The sequence below is a fragment of the Neltuma alba genome, unplaced genomic scaffold, assembly GCF_004799145.2.
Source record: "Neltuma alba isolate B1F8T4 unplaced genomic scaffold, ASM479914v2 tig00013096_pilon, whole genome shotgun sequence".
Lineage (NCBI taxonomy): Eukaryota > Viridiplantae > Streptophyta > Magnoliopsida > Fabales > Fabaceae > Neltuma > Neltuma alba.
In genome coordinates, this window is record NW_021637422.1 from 14381 (window position 1) to 31065 (window position 16685).

A 16685-nucleotide genomic window follows, 5' to 3' on the forward strand; every position below is an offset into this window, starting at 1 on the left:
ATCAACGTTTCAACATATCAAGTTTGCTTGTGATTATGACAAAAGAATCCAAGATTTGAATGCGATTTGCTTCTCGGCCTTTCCTTCTGAGACCCACATTCAAGAATATAATGCTGACATATAAATACGGGCCACATTGTGTGATGAGAAACCACACAGAGCTATAACTCAATTCTTACTTATTCTCATCCAACACCCTCACAGAAATGGCCTTGTCCACTGTTCTCCTCGCTTCTTCTTCTTCATGCGTCTCAATGAACAGGCCCTTCTGTGTCCAAAGGTCACACTCAGTGTCCCAAACCACGTCGTCGCTGATGCTGCAACCCCAAGCAGCACCGAAATCCCAACACCAAACCCTAAAATCCAAAAGGAGATTTTCCGGCACAGTGAAGGCATTACTGCAGACTGAGGACAAGAGCTATACGAAGAACGTGGAAGTCTTCTCGCAGGAGCATCTTCTTGACTCTCTGGCTCATGATATCGTTCAACTCTCTCACAAACACATCCAAGAGAAGGGATCCTTCTCCGTTGCTCTCGCCGATACATCTTCCGTCAGATTCCTCAGGTTCCTCCCCGCGTTTTGCTTTATGTCATATTGCATTAATAACAAAAACGACCAATAATAATGAATATAGTTTTGACGCATGGTTAGTTTGGAATCTCAGGAGGTTGGTGAAACCTGCATACATCAATACGATAGATTGGTCAAAGTGGCAGTTTTTTTGGGTGGAAGAGGAAGTGGTCCTGCCAGGGTTCCAGTTAAAAAGGCGACTTCTGCCCAATGAGCTACTCCACAAGCTCGTTTATGATGAGTTTCTTTCCATGGTACGTATTAAAATTACATTATTCTTTCCATGAACCTAACGTTAGTTCAAGTACTCAATATTATTCTCCAGGTAGCAAGAACAGCTGGGACTTTAAATGTGGTTACGATCGACTACGACCTAACAGCTACGCAAGAAGCAGCCGAACGTTACGAGAAGAACCTCCAAAACTGGGTTGCCAGAAACGAGATGGCAAGATCCAGGAGAGGGCTTCCTAAATTCGACCTGATGTTGCTGGGCATGGAGGAAGATGGACGCGTGGGTTCTCTGATCCCGGATCATCCGGTTCTTGGGGAGAAAGAGAGATGGGTGACTCACGTCAAGGACGGGAACGAGACGCGATTGACTTTGACTCTGCCGGTCATCAATTCTAGCTCCAACATCGCCATGGTGGTGGCTGGCTCTGCTAAAGCTAATGCAGTCTATTATTCTCTCAAGGACGAGTACGATCCACAAGCTCCTCAACGCGTGTTTCCTGCTAAACTCATCTCACCTGAAGAAGGAGACATCGTGTGGTACCTGGATAAAGCCGCTGCTTCTAGGATCTTCAAGGAAGAACTCCACATCGAAAAACGCATTTATTAAGCACTACTTAACATATACCTTGTTCGTTTTCGACGGCCTTTGGGAAACAAATCGTCGCCGTCAGCTGTCCTCGCAGATCCATGAAATGCTCTTTTGGTTTGTGACTTGGCGCGCATGCGTTTCCTTCTCAGTAAACACTACTGCAAAAAGTTTAATTTACGGCACTTGAAAAAAAGTTTTCTACCCTGGTTGCATTTAATTGGTTTAAAAGAGTTTAAGAAGAAAAAAAATAATCCTTCACTTTCTACACTACTGGGTTGTGTATTAACTAATATGAAAATCCTATTTTCTGGGCAACTCAAAAGCCCTGGTTGAGCAACGCCCGAATGGAGAGAGGCAGCAATCACGAACCACACTAAAACAACCATGTGTTAGGGGATTTGTGGATTACTTCAAAAAACAACCGAGGAGGAGGTGTTTGAATAGCATTTAAAAACACTCTTTTACAAATCAAGATAAACTCTTTCATATATTTACTTCGTATGCCATAAAAATACTTTTAAATTATGGTTTTGATTTGATTCAAACAAGCTGAGACGAAGGTAAGAGAGGGAGAGGGAGCTGGGAATTTGTGATCTGGCGCACAATAACTATTTTACATTAATATATAAATTTATAACGGGGTATGAAAAGAGATAAATTTATAATTAAATTCAATAATTTAACTAACTATACTTGCATCAGTTGTTAAGTGGCGTAGAAAATATTTTCAATATTAGATACTAATAAAACTGGGGTAAAACGTAAGTCAATTAACTAGTCCTTCATCTTATCTACGAAAATACAACCAGTCACACTATCATCACTATATCATGTTGCGTGTAATTCCTATTTTGTCGAAACGTTTTTGCTTAACATTTTCAATGGAATAAGTATTCTATCAATCAGTCTGTTCTAATGCTTACAATAATATGAGAATCAGAAAATCCTATTCGGTTTTGGCGTGGTAACATGAATTAAAGGTAGTGCTCGAGAAATATTTGAGCAAGTATTGGTTATTAAACCTGTTGCTATAAATATTAACAATAAGTTTAATTTCCCTAGGAAGGTTATGATTCTTACCTTTGACTTAAAATTGCAGATTAAATGTTAAAGTGACATGAGTTTATAATCTTGAAAAATATGAGAGATAATTTTAAAACATTTTGATATAATAATCAACTTTTCAAAAACGCCTGTCCTAATAACTCGAAATTCTTCCAAGAAAGTGATTTTTTTTTTTTTAAGTTTTCAATGTCATTTCTATCAAATTTAGATCCTCACAGGAAAAAAAAACTATAGACTTAGACTTATACAGATCCAAATTAAAATAGCTGTTCATGACAACTCTTCTATTATACATACATTGATATTGATGCTTCATCTCACAGACACGACCAAGGTTTTTTTTTTATATATATATATAAAAAAAGGGTCTTACAAACACGACAATCAGTCCAATCTAACCAATTAGCCATCATGATAAGTAAATTTATAGAGATTCGTGTTCCTTTTATATTTTGATTTATTTATAATAGATTTTCCCCCTTCCAACGTGTTTCAACTTGCAACAGAATTTTATATTTTATAAATTGCGACAGTAGAAGGAATCCCACTTCCCTACTACTAACTGCTGTATTTAATATAAGAACCACCTTAATATTTAATTTGATGTTAAATATAAGATCTTAATTCATTTTGTCTTGTCTATCATATTTATCTTTTTTTTTCCTCTTAAAATAGTCCTTATAGTAGTTAAACATGTTAAAAGTTTTTTCAAATGGTAGTTTTAACTAATACACATGATTAACAATAGTATTTTAGAGAAGACAACAACTATTTATTACAAATAACTAACTTAACTAATTTTATTAATCTTTCTAAATTAGCTAACTAGCTTTTGTTTTAAAAACCAAAAATAGATCGCAAAAGGAGCTATAGTTATTAGTAACATACAGTACCTTGTAACAATCAAAACTCAGAAATATACGTATACATAATGACAAAACAAATATCAAGCAAATGTTATACTGTTCTCATCACAATATGGAAACAAGCATACTCAGAAATAAAAAATACGCAGAAAAGAAAATGTCAGAAGAAGAGAAAAAGAATTCCAGAGGAAGGGAGGGAGCCAGAGAGAGAGAGGAGAGATTCCAAAATCATTCCTCGCTTCTTCTGGTTTTCTTTGTGTCTATATGTATCTTCACTTTTGCCTACCCTAAGTCCAAAGTCATCGGTCCAATAATACTCTCTTGACAATCCAATTCTCTCAGCTTCCAGCCACACCTGTCCCCTTGATTCTTGGCTTGGGCTCTCTTTTAGATCACCAGCTAGGCCCAACTCCTTTAGGATTGTTTATGTAGTCATGGTTAGTAAATAATCAAATGTTAATAAATAACACATACATCTATACAAGGTCTTATTATCATTAAACTATATCCTATCACATAAGCTATTGATGTAATAAGTTGTCTCACTGTTTAATAGAATGGCATATAATGTCTCAAACTGGGAAATAGGAGATGTCCGGTCTATAGACCAATAAGACTATTTTCCATCATGTTTTGGTAAAATATTCATATTACTACCTCATGTTCTAATTATAAGATCTCGTTTGTATATAAGACCTTATTTATAGTATATAAACCAAGTCTTATAATTAGGACTGGGGGTAGTATTATCTTGAAAATATATTCTCTTTATGTAATTTTAATCTTGAAACTATAAAAGTCTCTGCAAAAATTAAGAGTGATAACAGAAAACATTAACATGAAAAAATAAATTCAAGTTCATAGTGCTTTAAGACGATCAATAAAATTAATTAGTGAGAGTGTTCAAAATTTAAAGAGGCTGAATATATAGCTTCAACTTGAAAAAAGTTGACCGATCTCAGTTCTTATCTCTTAGTCTATGTCCATGAAGTGAACTAAAGCATGCATCAACTTTTGAACATATGAAGTTGCTTGTGATATTGGCCAAAGTATCCAAGATTTGAATATGATTTACTTGGCTTCTAAGACCCATAAAAGAATATAACATTGAGCTATAAATACGGCCAACATCGTGATGAGAAACTATACCCAGAGCTAAAAATATATTTTATTATCCAACACTCAAAGAGAAATGGCCTTGTCCTCTGTTTCCCTCACTTCTTCTTTATGCGTCCCAAACAGGCCCTTGTGCGTCCCAAGGTCACGCTCATCAGTGTCTCAAACGACGTCGTCGTTGATTCTGCCACCCCAAGCAACCCGGAAATCCCAATACCAACCACTGAAATCCAAAAGGAGATTGTGTGGCACAGTGAAGGCTTTACAGGACAGTGAGGAGAAGAGATATACCAAGAACGTGGAAGTATTCTCACAGGAGCATCTTCTTGACTCTTTGGCTCATGACATCGTTGAACTCTCCAACAAATCCATCCAAGAGAAAGGATCCTTCTCCGTTGCTCTCGCCGATACCTCCTCCGTCAAATTCCTCGGGTCCTTCCCTGCGTTTTGCTTTATATTATTATTATTATATTGCTATATGAAAAACGACCTCCGATGAATATAGATTTGACATATACACATGGTTTCGATTTTCAGGCGGTTGTTGAAACCTGAATACATCAATATCATAGATTGGTCAAAGTGGCAGTTTTTCTGGGTGGAAGAGGAAGTGTTCGTGCCAGGGTATCAGTTAAAAAGGCGATTTCTGCCCAACGAGATACTCCACAAGCTCGTTTACGACGAGTTTCTTACCATGGTACGTATTATCAACTTTCATTCTTTCCACAAACCTATCACTAATTAATGTACTCATTATATATATATATATATATATTCTGCAGGTAGCACGAACGGCTGGGACTTTAAACGTAGTTACCATCGACTACGACGTAACAGCTACGCAAGAAGCAGCCGAACGTTATGAGCAGAACCTCCGGCAATGGGTTGACAGAAACGAGATAGCAACATCCAGGAGAGGGCTTCCTAAATTCGACCTGATGCTGCTGGGCATGGAGGAAGATGGACGCGTGGGTTCTCTGATCCCGGATCATCCGGTTCTTGGGGAGAAAGAGAGATGGGTGACTCACGTCAAGGACGGGAATGAGACCCGATTGACTTTGACTCTGCCGGTCATCAATTCTAGCTCCAAAATCGCCATGGTGGTGGCTGGTTCTGCTAATGCCAACGCAGTTTATTATGCTCTCATGGATCGATATGATCCACAAGCTCCTGAACGCGTGTTTCCTGCCAAGCTCATCTCGCCTGAAGAAGGAGACATCGTGTGGTACCTGGATAAAGATGCTGCTTCCAGGATCTTCAAGGAAGAACTCCATATCGAAAAACGCCCTTATTAGTCACCACTGCTTGATTAATATATCTTCTTGGTTATCGTCGGATTACTGTCGGCGGCTTTTGAGAAATAAATCGTCGCCGTCTGTCCTGGCAGATCATGAAATGTTCTGCCTTTTGTTTTCGTCATGAATTTGGTGTTTTTGCTTTTGTTCTCAATAAAACATTACCGTATTACGTCTAATTCCTGTTTTGACGAAATGCTTTTGACTATCGTATCAATCAGTCTTTTGTAGTACTAAATATATATAATGTGATCGACAATCAGGATATACGTTATGCATGGTTTTGGAGTAGCAACTTACAAGAGCTGGTGAGATATCTCACAAGTTGGATAAACATGTTTCTAAGGATGTTTTACAAATGGGTTTTTCCCAGTGAAGTTATGATTCTTACCTTTGACTTGTAAGTTACATATTGTTAAAATTGATGTAAATTTAGAATTAAAAAAAAATGACAAACACATCCAATCAACTATCAGCCTATCGTGACAATTAAGCTATTATGCCATGTGAATTGGCTTTTCTGCTTTGTTTAGTTATAAATATGCCGGGATACACTTACAAGTTACAAAGGTAAAAGAATCATGTTACTTTTTATATTCTAATTTATTTATAATAGATTTTTCCTCTTCCAGCGTGTTTCAACTCGCAACAGATTTCTATATCTTATAAAATTGGGACAGTACAAGGAATCCCACTTCACTATTACAACAAGAGTTTGCTCGTTGGTAACGCAAAGGACCTTCGGTTTGCTTTTGGACGATTGTTTATGTTTAGTAAATAATTAAAGATTCCTATCATTGTAGGTTATGAATGGAACAATTCGTCTCACGGTATAAAAGAATAGAATAATTTGTCTCAGACTTCAGGGACAAATGAAAATGATATCGTCAAGCATATGCCTAACTTATATAATTACATATATGTCAAAAACTTTCATAGGTTTTCAAGAGTATGCATAAAATTAAGAGACACTCTTCAGAATTTAAAGAGGTTAAGTAGTTACTACCTTTAATTTTAAATATAAGATCTAGTTTATGATGCAACTCAATAGAACTGAAGATAGTGGAGTAGATGGATTGCTTTTAATTTGTCTTACTTGATGTCTCAGGAATCGATCTAAAGAGTCAACTTTACAACATATCGCTTCCTTCCAGTGTACGTAGTAGTAAATGGATCCATACATAGTTTGCTTGATCTGACTAACACTTAGTAAACAACGTAATCATTTTGACATAAATAAGGTTTAGACCTGCAAGTATTCCATCGAACACTCTGCTAACTCATCCAACACAGGGCGCAGAGCTTATTGTCTTCACCAAATCCACTCTTTCACTCTTGACCTCCCAAACGACGTGGTTGTGCAACAAGGAAGCTCCTCCTCCGACCTCATCAGAGCTACAAGATTATCTTCTTCGAGAGTGATGATAAAGGCTTCATCAGCTTCTCAGCTTGACTATGAAAAGTTTATTATTATTCACGTACGTTTCATTTTCTCGATACTACTAGTTTTTTGTGAACATGTGGCCCATTTCATTTCGATTTAGTGTACAATACGTGTATTTTGAGTATCCAGAATCTTTCGATCGTCAAGTCCTTGTCAATTATGTACCCATTCTTTTTGATGAATGTAAGGGATGGGGAATTAGATAAGCAACAAGAAATTATATTCTTTTGCTACAACTTCATATTATAGATCCCAAATCTATAGATCGCCAACTAAACAAGACGCATATAAGAACAAATTCCAAAACGAACTTGCACTGAGCAAAAACAAATTACGACTTTACTTTATGCAAAACACAACGCCTGGAATGGCAGAACGGTATTTTAAATTTGACCCAAACTCTCGTCTATTTAATTATGCCTCCGTTGAGTCAGTTGGATTTCCCGGCCATTGTTAATAACTTTCTTGAATGATTTTCAGAATCCATGAACGATATATCTCGCCCTGTAAGATACAACAGTTAAAGAATAGTCTGGTCATTCTTCGCTAAACTACAGCATTCATGTGCAACGCATGTTTCTTCCTTTGCTGGCGAAAGGATATACCCATTCTTTGTCCTTTGCTTAGCTTTTTTTCTTCATAAAGATTTGTGCTTTGCTTCTAATATTTAGGAAAGAATAAAAACCATATTGACATAAATATATATATGTATAAGGGTGATGAAATCAGAAACTGAAACTCAGTATTTCGATTCAATACCCTTAAAAATGGCTTTCTCTGCAGTTTTCTGTCCTTCATGCACCCCAAAAACACAGAGCAGCTTATTGTCTTCAACAAACTCTCCGTCTCTTTGCTCAACGACGTCGTTTCTGTCGCTACCCCAGGCAGCACGGAAATTGCTTTTCCAGCCCCTGAGGCACAAAAGGGTTTCCCCGATCGAGGTTAACACCAAGAGGTCTTTTGGCAAAGTGAAGGCCTCAAAACAGAGCTTCGAGAACGTGGAAGTATTCTCCAAGGAGCATCTTGCTGTGACTTTGGCCCATGATGTTTCCGAACTCTCTAAGAAATTTGCAGAAGAGAGGGGGGCTTTCACCGTTGTTTTGTCTGGTGGATCTTCTGTCAAGTACCTCAGGTGAACACTTTTTTGGACTGAGAGCCACTCGACTTATATACTCCTCGTGTGGTGAGAAAGTTTGATAATTTTTTTCTTTCTGGGTTTGATGAATTCTCAGGAAATTAGCTGAAGATCCATATGTTGGTTCTGTTGATTGGTCTAAGTGGCATGTTTTTTTAGCGGATGAACGAGCCGTACCAAAGAATCACCTGGAAAGTAACTACAAGCTCGTTCACGATAGATTTCTCTCCAGGGTATATATGTTCCCTACAAAATTCATGTGTATCTATTATATATGACTTCATGTCTGTGCACACATTGCCGTGTTCTATATTATTGCCCGACAAATTTTACTGTAAGTCTGATTTGGTTTTTAACGTTGTTGGGGAGGTGCGAATTCCTGATTCCAATATACATGCCGCTGATGATACTCAACCAGCTGATAAAGCAGCCGAAGCTTACGCGGAAACTGTGAGAAGCTTGGTTGAGAGCAGAGTGATAGCTTCATCATCCACTGGGCTTCCAAAATTTGACTTGATGCTGCTGGATATGGGTCCTGATGGCCACGTGGCTTCTCTGTTCTCAGGTCATCCTCTTCTGCAGGAAAATCAGAAATGGGTTTCCTTCCTAAGGGACTCACCAATTCCACCGGCAGAGAGAATCACTTTTACGTTGCCTGTGATTAATGCTTCTTCCCGCATAGCAATTGTGGTCTCGGGGGCTGGGAAAGCAAACACAGTTGAGTCTGTATTGGAAGATGATCAGAAAGGTTACAAGCTTCCTGTTGAATTGGTATCCCCTGTTGATGGCCAATTGAAGTGGTACTTGGACAAAGGTGCCGCTTCTAAGCTATTTAACCTGCGCGTGTAGAGCAACTATATTAGTCTCTCTGGTTTTTATGTGAAGCTCTGATTAGCAGTGCTTTTGTCTGGCACCTCTCAGTTAAATGTACAAGGGAAGGATGGAATGTAAAAGCCTAGTTCTTTGAGATATGAACTCGAACCAGTCTTACTATAAACTCTAGAAACAATTATTAGTATTTTATGAACTAGAACAGGTCTTATTATAAATTAAATATGAAGTGCGCGGTTTATACCACTCTTCCGGTCTTTAATATAAAACCCATTTAACTAATTTGATTAGATTAAGAAAGTTAGGTAAGTTAGTTAATTGTAAGAAATATGACATATTTTTCCTAAAACACCGTAATCATCTTTCTTAATACCTCTCTCCCTCTTCTACTTGATTATGGTTGAGGGAGTATATATATGGGTAATTTAGAGAAAATTGATAAATATGAGAAATGGACCTTATATTTAGAACCAAAACTAACTCAATAATTAGGTCTTATATTAAGGACCAGAAGAGTATTTCGCTAAAACTATCTAGGTGTTGTCATTAAAGTAATTTATATTAGTTATACAAAAAGTTTTACTTTAATCTTAAACATAAGCATTAATTTAATTTGTCTCCCATCCAAAATATCGCTATTTATTATACATAGTAGGGATTTTCTTTCTTATCAAACTCTTGTATAAAGATGGGAGGAAATTTAAAAAATAATATACAAAAACATATTTCATCTTGGCACCGTCAAATTGTATTATAATATGCTTCAGTTTTCCATTAAAAAATTAAGCTTCCTACAAAAAACAAAACAGAAAATAGTAATCAAATGGGAACAATATGTTGCCCGTAAAATTGGAGCTTGTAAACCTGGGGGGTGTGGTTGAGCGGTGGGGGCTCATCCTCCCTCAACCAAGTGTCGAGGGTTCGATTCTTATCTTAGGCATGGAAAAACTTTAAAACCTCAGGCCAGCTGTCCCACCCATCGAGGTGCCTACAAGCCAGCAAAGGGATTAGTCACCGGGTCTGCCGGTGGATACCCTGATGTTTCATCAAAAAAAAAAAATGGAGCTTGTAACTAGGGGTGGAAACAGGCCAGGCCTGTGGTGAGGCATGTTGGCCTGAGCCTGGCCTACGGCCTGTGAAAGGCCTTTTAATCGGCCTAAGCCTGGCCTGTGGCCTGTTAAGAGGCCTGTTTTTTTAATAAATTTTAAACACACATAAATCAATTCAAAATTATAATAATTCAACCTAATTGATCTAAAATACAAACAAAAAATATGAAATTATCAAATTAACACAATTTGCAAAATATGTCCCCTTAGGCCCAAAAAAAATCTAATATGAAAAATTATTAGAAAACATAATTTCATTCTGATATAAAAATATCACTTCATCCTATCTCTAATATAAAAATTAGTTGATGACTAGATCTAGTTTAAAATATGAAACATCTTTAATCCCTTTTATATTTTAAATTTATCATTTATTCAGACTAATTTACTAACAAATTGATATTTGATCTTATTGTTACACATGGTTTTTTTTTTTAAAAAAAATATTACAGTTATTATAATTTATTTATTTATTTAAATTAATTAAGTAACTATTATAATAAGAATTAGATTGAGCACACATATACACGGTCTAAAACATAATAGGTCAATTCTCTCTCTCTCTCTATATATATATATTCTATAAGCATGGATCAAATAAATGAATGATGCTTTTTTTTTAAATGCACTTATGTTTTCTTTCTCTGTTTAAATATGTGTCATTATACATATATCAATTATTTTTATTATAGAGAATGGAAATGAAATGACGCATGCAATAGGCTTTAGATAACACGTTTATGTGGATGTAGTTTTCTCAATTAATCAATTAGAATAACAAAATCCCTCCTATCAATTTATAATTTTAACATAAAAAAAAAAAAAGATAACAGGCCCAGGCCGCCTGACAGGCCTCACAGGTTTACTGTCAGGCCTGAGCCTGGCCTGATAAAGCAAACAGGCCTTTTTACAGGCCTAAGTCTGGTCTAATATCTAAAGGTCAAACTAGACCAGGCCATTTACAGACCAGGCCACAAGCCCCTGACAGGTCGCTTGGTTTATTTTCACCCTTACTTGTAACGAAGCCAAGGGTATGATCTCATTCACAGGGGTCAGAGCGTCCCTTTTCTCAAGCGAAGCGTCACAATTGGAATGGTACTTGCAGGTTTCGTTCATGTGCGGTTTTGTTCCCAATTCCATTGACTAGTGATAAAAGCGTAGCAACCACTCTGCTCCTGTAAAGAGGGTGAGCGCTTTTTGAATGGCCGCTGGCGCCTCCCCTTTGTTTTCCCCGTCTGCGCGAATCCTAAATCCACCATCATCCTCAACTCCTTCCTTCTTCTCGCCCCAGCTTTCTCATAAATTTTTGAGTCCCGCTCTTACCAATAAAGGGGTTTCTCTGTTTTGCGTGAATCTCAAGAGATTTTGCCCCATAGTGAAGATGTCAACGGCGGAGACTGCAAAGTCAGTGAGCAAGAAGGTGGAAGTCTTCGAAACGGATGAGCTGGCCGTGTCTTTGGCCGATTACGTCGCCGATCTGTCTGCTAAGTTCACTAAAGAGCGAGGAGCTTTTACGGTCGCTTTGTCTGGTGGGTCGTTGATTCATCATCTCAGGTCAGTTTACTATCGTGCCTTCGCCGTTTTAGAATGCTCCGATTTTCTTTTCCGATGGGTTTTTGTATCAATTGCAATGGATTAGCTTGGGGAGTTTGTTGATCTTAGAACATGAATAGTAGTTTCTCATACGGGGAAATTTTATGTCAGGAAACTGGTGGAACCGCCCCATGTTGATGCTATTGAATGGTCTAGGTGGCATGTGTTTTGGGTGGATGAGAGGGTAGTGCCTAAGACTCATGAAGACAGTAACTACAAGCTTGCTTATGATGGATTTCTCTCCAAGGTATATTGATCACGAATTATTGTGTCATAGAGGATTTAAGTTTTCTACTGCTAAGGAATTTACTAGTGTTATTTTTTTTCCCAAATAAAACAGCATTCTTGTTTCATTCCATTGTGGTAAGAAAGGAGGGTTAGTTTCAAGTTTAAAATGTGGGACTTTTAACTGGCCCTGCTTCTGCCATTGAAATGCGTTTCTGTTTGAGTTGAGGGCGTTGTTAAAAAATATAGCGAGTAATGCCTTCGAGGAATCGTATAGAATATTTTCCTCAAAAACCTCTTTTGAAAATATTTAAGTGAAGAAGTACCCAAGAATAAAGTATCACAGAGATGTTACTAAACTATGGGGCATCATAATCTCACTAAACACTGTTTAGAATTTCAGAAGCCTTCCTTGTTTGATTGAATAGTATTCTCGATGTTCACAAGTCTGATATGTAAATTCTCATTAGTTCTGAAGCCTTCCTTTTTGGATTGAACGCCATTCAGAGGCTATTCATATCTATAATGCTTTAAAACACTACAATTGGCTGTGACATAGTATCTTTCTGCATCCGATGCTTTATGGTCAAACTTACCAGTTAATGCTTTCTGCATGTTTCTCTTGGCAGGTTCCAATTCCTCCTGGCAATGTATATGCCATCAATGATGCCTTATCAGCTGAGGCAGCAGCTGATGATTATGAAACATGTGTTAGACACTTGGTCAAGAACAATGTGATAGCAGTATCATCAGTCAGCGGGTTTCCAAAATTTGATCTGATCTTGCTTGGTATGGGCCCTGATGGGCATGTGGCTTCTCTGTTCCCTGGGCATCCTCTCATGAAAGAGAGTAACAAATGGGTTGCCTTCATCAAAGACTCGCCAAAACCACCCCCGGAGAGAATAACTTTTACTTTTCCGGTCATTAATTCTTCAGCTTACACTGCAATTGTCTCAACCGGTGCTGGTAAAGCAGATGCAGTTCACTCTGCACTTGGAGCCACCGTGAATTCTGATAAGCTGCCTGTTGCATTGGTATCGCCTGAGGAGGAGTTAAAATGGTTATTAGATAAAGGAGCAGCTTCAAAGCTGTAGATCCCTCAGCTAAGATATGGATCCACGTGTTGTGCTTGTGTATTTGTGTTTGTACTGTTAATTTTGATGTGAGAACAATTTTGATGTCTCAGTGACAGATAACCGGTGGAAAGGATTTATCCTTGTGGCAATAAAAGAACAACTTCAAGGTCCAAACGTGTTATTGGGAAGAAACCTCGCTCTTTTTATTATTCACACCCACACTAATGACCATGTATTGTTTATTCAGTGTATCAACTATAATTCAGAATGGGAATACAAAAAAAAAAAAATGCATCCAAATTTTGCATCACAGAATAAGTTTGACGACAATGACGACAAACTGATAAATTTTGGTAAAAAGTCTACCTTACATTGAGTGAATTTTAATTATTAACATAGTGGAGGTGAACTCATATGATGATAAAATTTAATGCTATATCCAGTTCTAATTATAAGATTTTGTTTGTAGTTCTGATTCTAATTATAAGATTTTATTTGTAGTTATAAACAAAGTCTTATAATTAAGATTGGAAATAGTATATTAGATTACAACCTGTGGTGGACGGGGCTTGGAATTCTGCTGTTAGGAGATGCTGAGGGTGTGGAAACAGGGAGAAACCACCGCAAGTCTAATTTCCACGGAAAAGAGAGGGGAAGTGGGGGAAGAAAAGAGGAAAGAAAATTAAATTAACAAAAAATGACCCCCTTATTACGGCAGCGGGGGCAGGAAGGGGCATGAATTTGGAGTGGAAGTGCGTTTTGTTTCACATGCTGTTGCGTTGCCCGGTCCAGGGCCTAATGATGATTGTTGCCTAGGACTCATTGTGCGTGGTCACCTCTTTTTTTTCTTTTTTTTTCTTTTTGCCTTTTTTGTGGATAAAATGCAGTGTTGCTCTTTGGATCAATATTCGCGAATCCTAAATCCATCACACTATCAGCTCAATTCGTCCTTCTTGTTGCTCCACTTTCCACAGTAATTCCTGTTTCGAGCTTTTCCCTATAGAGGGGTTTCTCTGTTAGAGTGAATCGTAATAGGTTTTCCCTTAAGTGAAAGCTTCAATGGCTGAGACTGCAAAGTCCGAGAACAAGAAGGTGGAAGTCTTCGAAAAAGATGATCTGGCCGTGTCTTTGGCCAGTTACATCGCCGATTTGTCTAACAAGTTCACTAAGGAGAAGGGGTCTTTCACCATCGTTCTGTCTGGTGGCACCTTGATAGATAATATCCGGTGACTTTTCTATTATTTATTGAAAACTTTTTATTTTTCGTCTCATATTATAATGCTTCCATCCCCTTCAATGGGCATCATAGCAATTGCGTTGTATTAGCTTGTGGGGTTTGTTGATCGTGTGTTTTCATGTTGCAATTTCAGGAAACTGGTGGAACCTCCCCATGTTAATGGTGTTGATTGGTCTAAGTGGCATGTGTTTTGGTTGGATGAGAGGGTGGTGCCAAAGACTCATCAAGATAGTAACTACAAGCTTGCTTATGATGGATTTCTGTCCAAGGTATATTTAATTATTGATGACGAGTAATCTATCAGGCCTCGTAGGAGATTTCAGTATTTAACTTCTGAAAATAGAACAATATTATTGGACTTTGAGGTTTATTTGCAGTTGTCGCAGAAATTTTAGTTTCGTTCATCGCGGTAAGTGGTGATAAGTTCCAAGTTCAAGTTGAAAGCATGGTTAAAAACAAGTAGCATGTTAGAAACTCTGTTAAGGAAGTAGATGGAACAAGTTTTTTCTTAGAAGTTTGCCTGGAAAAATTCATACAGTGAGGAAGTGAGTAGGATACAAGTATCAGGGAGATACACTTAGGGGGTGTTTAGATACCCCAATAATCACTTTTTAGAAGCACTTTTCTACAAATTGAGATAAATTTATTTCGTATACCGTAAAAACACTTCTGAAATTATTGTTTTGATCTTACCCAAACACTCCCTTAAACTTGGGGTCATGGATGATAAGTGTACATCCTGTTTAAAAGATCAAAAGCTTTCCTTGTTGGAATGCATGCTGTCATGTTCGCAAGTTTGATGAGTAAATTCTCATATTTATTGAATGATGTAAGAGGGTAAAGATTTCAGGCAAGTTGAAGGCACTCTCAACTCTTCAAGTTATTTAGTTTATTGTTTGGAGAATGCTACAATTGACTGGACATGAACTTTAGATGAACTCGTTAAAAGTGCGACCTACTATAAATTTCATGTCGCACATAGAAGACAGATATATAAATTTACCATCTTCCCACTGTCCTGATTGGATACTCTGTGATCAGCCTCACCTGCTAGTAATTTCTTAATGTTTCTGTTGGAAGGTGCCTATTCCTCCGGGCAATGTTTATGCCATCAATGATACCTTGCCGGCGGAGGGAGCGGCTGATGATTATGAGGCATGTCTCAGGCGGTTGGTCGAGAGCAAAGTGCTGCGGTTATCATCGGCCACCGGATTTCCAAAATTTGATCTGATGCTGCTGGGCATGGGGCCTGATGGGCATGTAGCTTCTCTGTTCCCAGGGCATCCTCTTGTGAAAGAGAGTCAAAGGTGGGTCACCTTCATTAAGGACTCTCCAAAGCCTCCGCCGGAAAGAATAACCTTCACCTTCCCGGTGATCAATTCTTCTGATTACATTGCAATGGTGGTGACTTCCACTGGTGCTGGTGAAGAAAATGCAGTTCATGCTGCACTGGGAGGTTCTGAGAATTCTGATAAGCTGCCTGTTGAAATGGTGTCACCTGAGGTTGAGCTAAAATGGTTTTTAGACAAAGAAGCAGCTTCAAAGCTGTAGATGCCTCGGCTAGGCAGTGAGTCTATATTGTGGGTCTGTAATGTTCATTCTGATCTGAGAACAAGAAGGCCACTGCTGAATATTGACATCTCAGTTTTAGATTATCGTATCATCCTTATGGCTGCAATAAGAGGACAGATAATTTGAGTGCTTAATGAAGTTTATGTGTTTAAAAAACCTCATTACGCTTCGGTCCCCAGTTTTTTGCTTTCTTTTTTTTTTTTTAAACTACTTTATTGTATATGAGTGGTCCCATCACTTAGTTGGGCAACCCGTCTAGCTTGATCAACCGATCCGGTCAGGCTGGTATGGTTCTTTGCTCCGACAATTTTCCACCTGGACCGGCTTGGGCTGGGTCAGGCCAGGTTGTCCGGGTTTCAAGATTCTGATGTTCGCTTGTGCCGTAGTGGTGGCGGTGATGATGATCACGCTAGTTCGTTAGCTTACCACGTAGCCTTTTGATCGTGAATCAAGACCGTCCATTGAGTGTGTTGTCCGTTTGCTGAATGGGCTGGGTTGCTTTTAAGGTTTTAAAAATGGGCTGGGTTCTTCTAATCCCCACCCCAGCACACTTGTCCGGATCTGTTTTGCCTGTTGACAATATTTGTGCATCCCGCGAGGCAAATTCAAATCTCAAAAAATATACTTGTTAGAAGAGATGAAAATTTTTTATGCTTTAAAACATTGAAAAACGAAACTTTGATCAAGTAAAAAAAAATAATAATTTTTAGGGAAATTGCAATGAGGTCTT

The 16685-nt window shown here is 38.0% G+C and overlaps 5 protein-coding genes across 5 annotated transcripts; all 5 read left to right on the forward strand.

Moving 5' to 3' along the window:
• The first annotated feature begins 206 nt into the window (after positions 1–206).
• Positions 207–1409, forward strand: LOC114734420 (probable 6-phosphogluconolactonase 1). Its single transcript, XM_028922057.1, has 3 exons — positions 207–565; positions 666–825; positions 897–1409. Exons 1-3 carry the CDS (start codon positions 207–209, stop codon positions 1407–1409), a joined length of 1032 nt encoding a protein of 343 aa, XP_028777890.1.
• A 3105-nt stretch (positions 1410–4514) lies between these two features.
• Positions 4515–5733, forward strand: LOC114734421 (probable 6-phosphogluconolactonase 1). The gene is made up of 3 exons (XM_028922058.1): positions 4515–4870; positions 4976–5135; positions 5221–5733. Exons 1-3 carry the CDS (start codon positions 4515–4517, stop codon positions 5731–5733), a joined length of 1029 nt encoding a protein of 342 aa, XP_028777891.1.
• A 2211-nt stretch (positions 5734–7944) lies between these two features.
• LOC114734422 (probable 6-phosphogluconolactonase 4, chloroplastic) lies at positions 7945–9204 on the forward strand. Its single transcript, XM_028922059.1, has 3 exons — positions 7945–8309; positions 8410–8545; positions 8682–9204. Exons 1-3 carry the CDS (start codon positions 7945–7947, stop codon positions 9159–9161), a joined length of 981 nt encoding a protein of 326 aa, XP_028777892.1. The 3' UTR covers positions 9162–9204.
• A 2089-nt stretch (positions 9205–11293) lies between these two features.
• LOC114734428 (6-phosphogluconolactonase 3, chloroplastic-like) lies at positions 11294–13334 on the forward strand. Its single transcript, XM_028922062.1, has 3 exons — positions 11294–11806; positions 11957–12092; positions 12700–13334. Exons 1-3 carry the CDS (start codon positions 11454–11456, stop codon positions 13162–13164), a joined length of 954 nt encoding a protein of 317 aa, XP_028777895.1. The 5' UTR covers positions 11294–11453; the 3' UTR covers positions 13165–13334.
• A 680-nt stretch (positions 13335–14014) lies between these two features.
• LOC114734425 (probable 6-phosphogluconolactonase 4, chloroplastic) lies at positions 14015–16119 on the forward strand. Its single transcript, XM_028922060.1, has 3 exons — positions 14015–14372; positions 14517–14652; positions 15464–16119. Exons 1-3 carry the CDS (start codon positions 14206–14208, stop codon positions 15932–15934), a joined length of 774 nt encoding a protein of 257 aa, XP_028777893.1. The 5' UTR covers positions 14015–14205; the 3' UTR covers positions 15935–16119.
• The last annotated feature ends 566 nt before the right edge of the window (positions 16120–16685 follow it).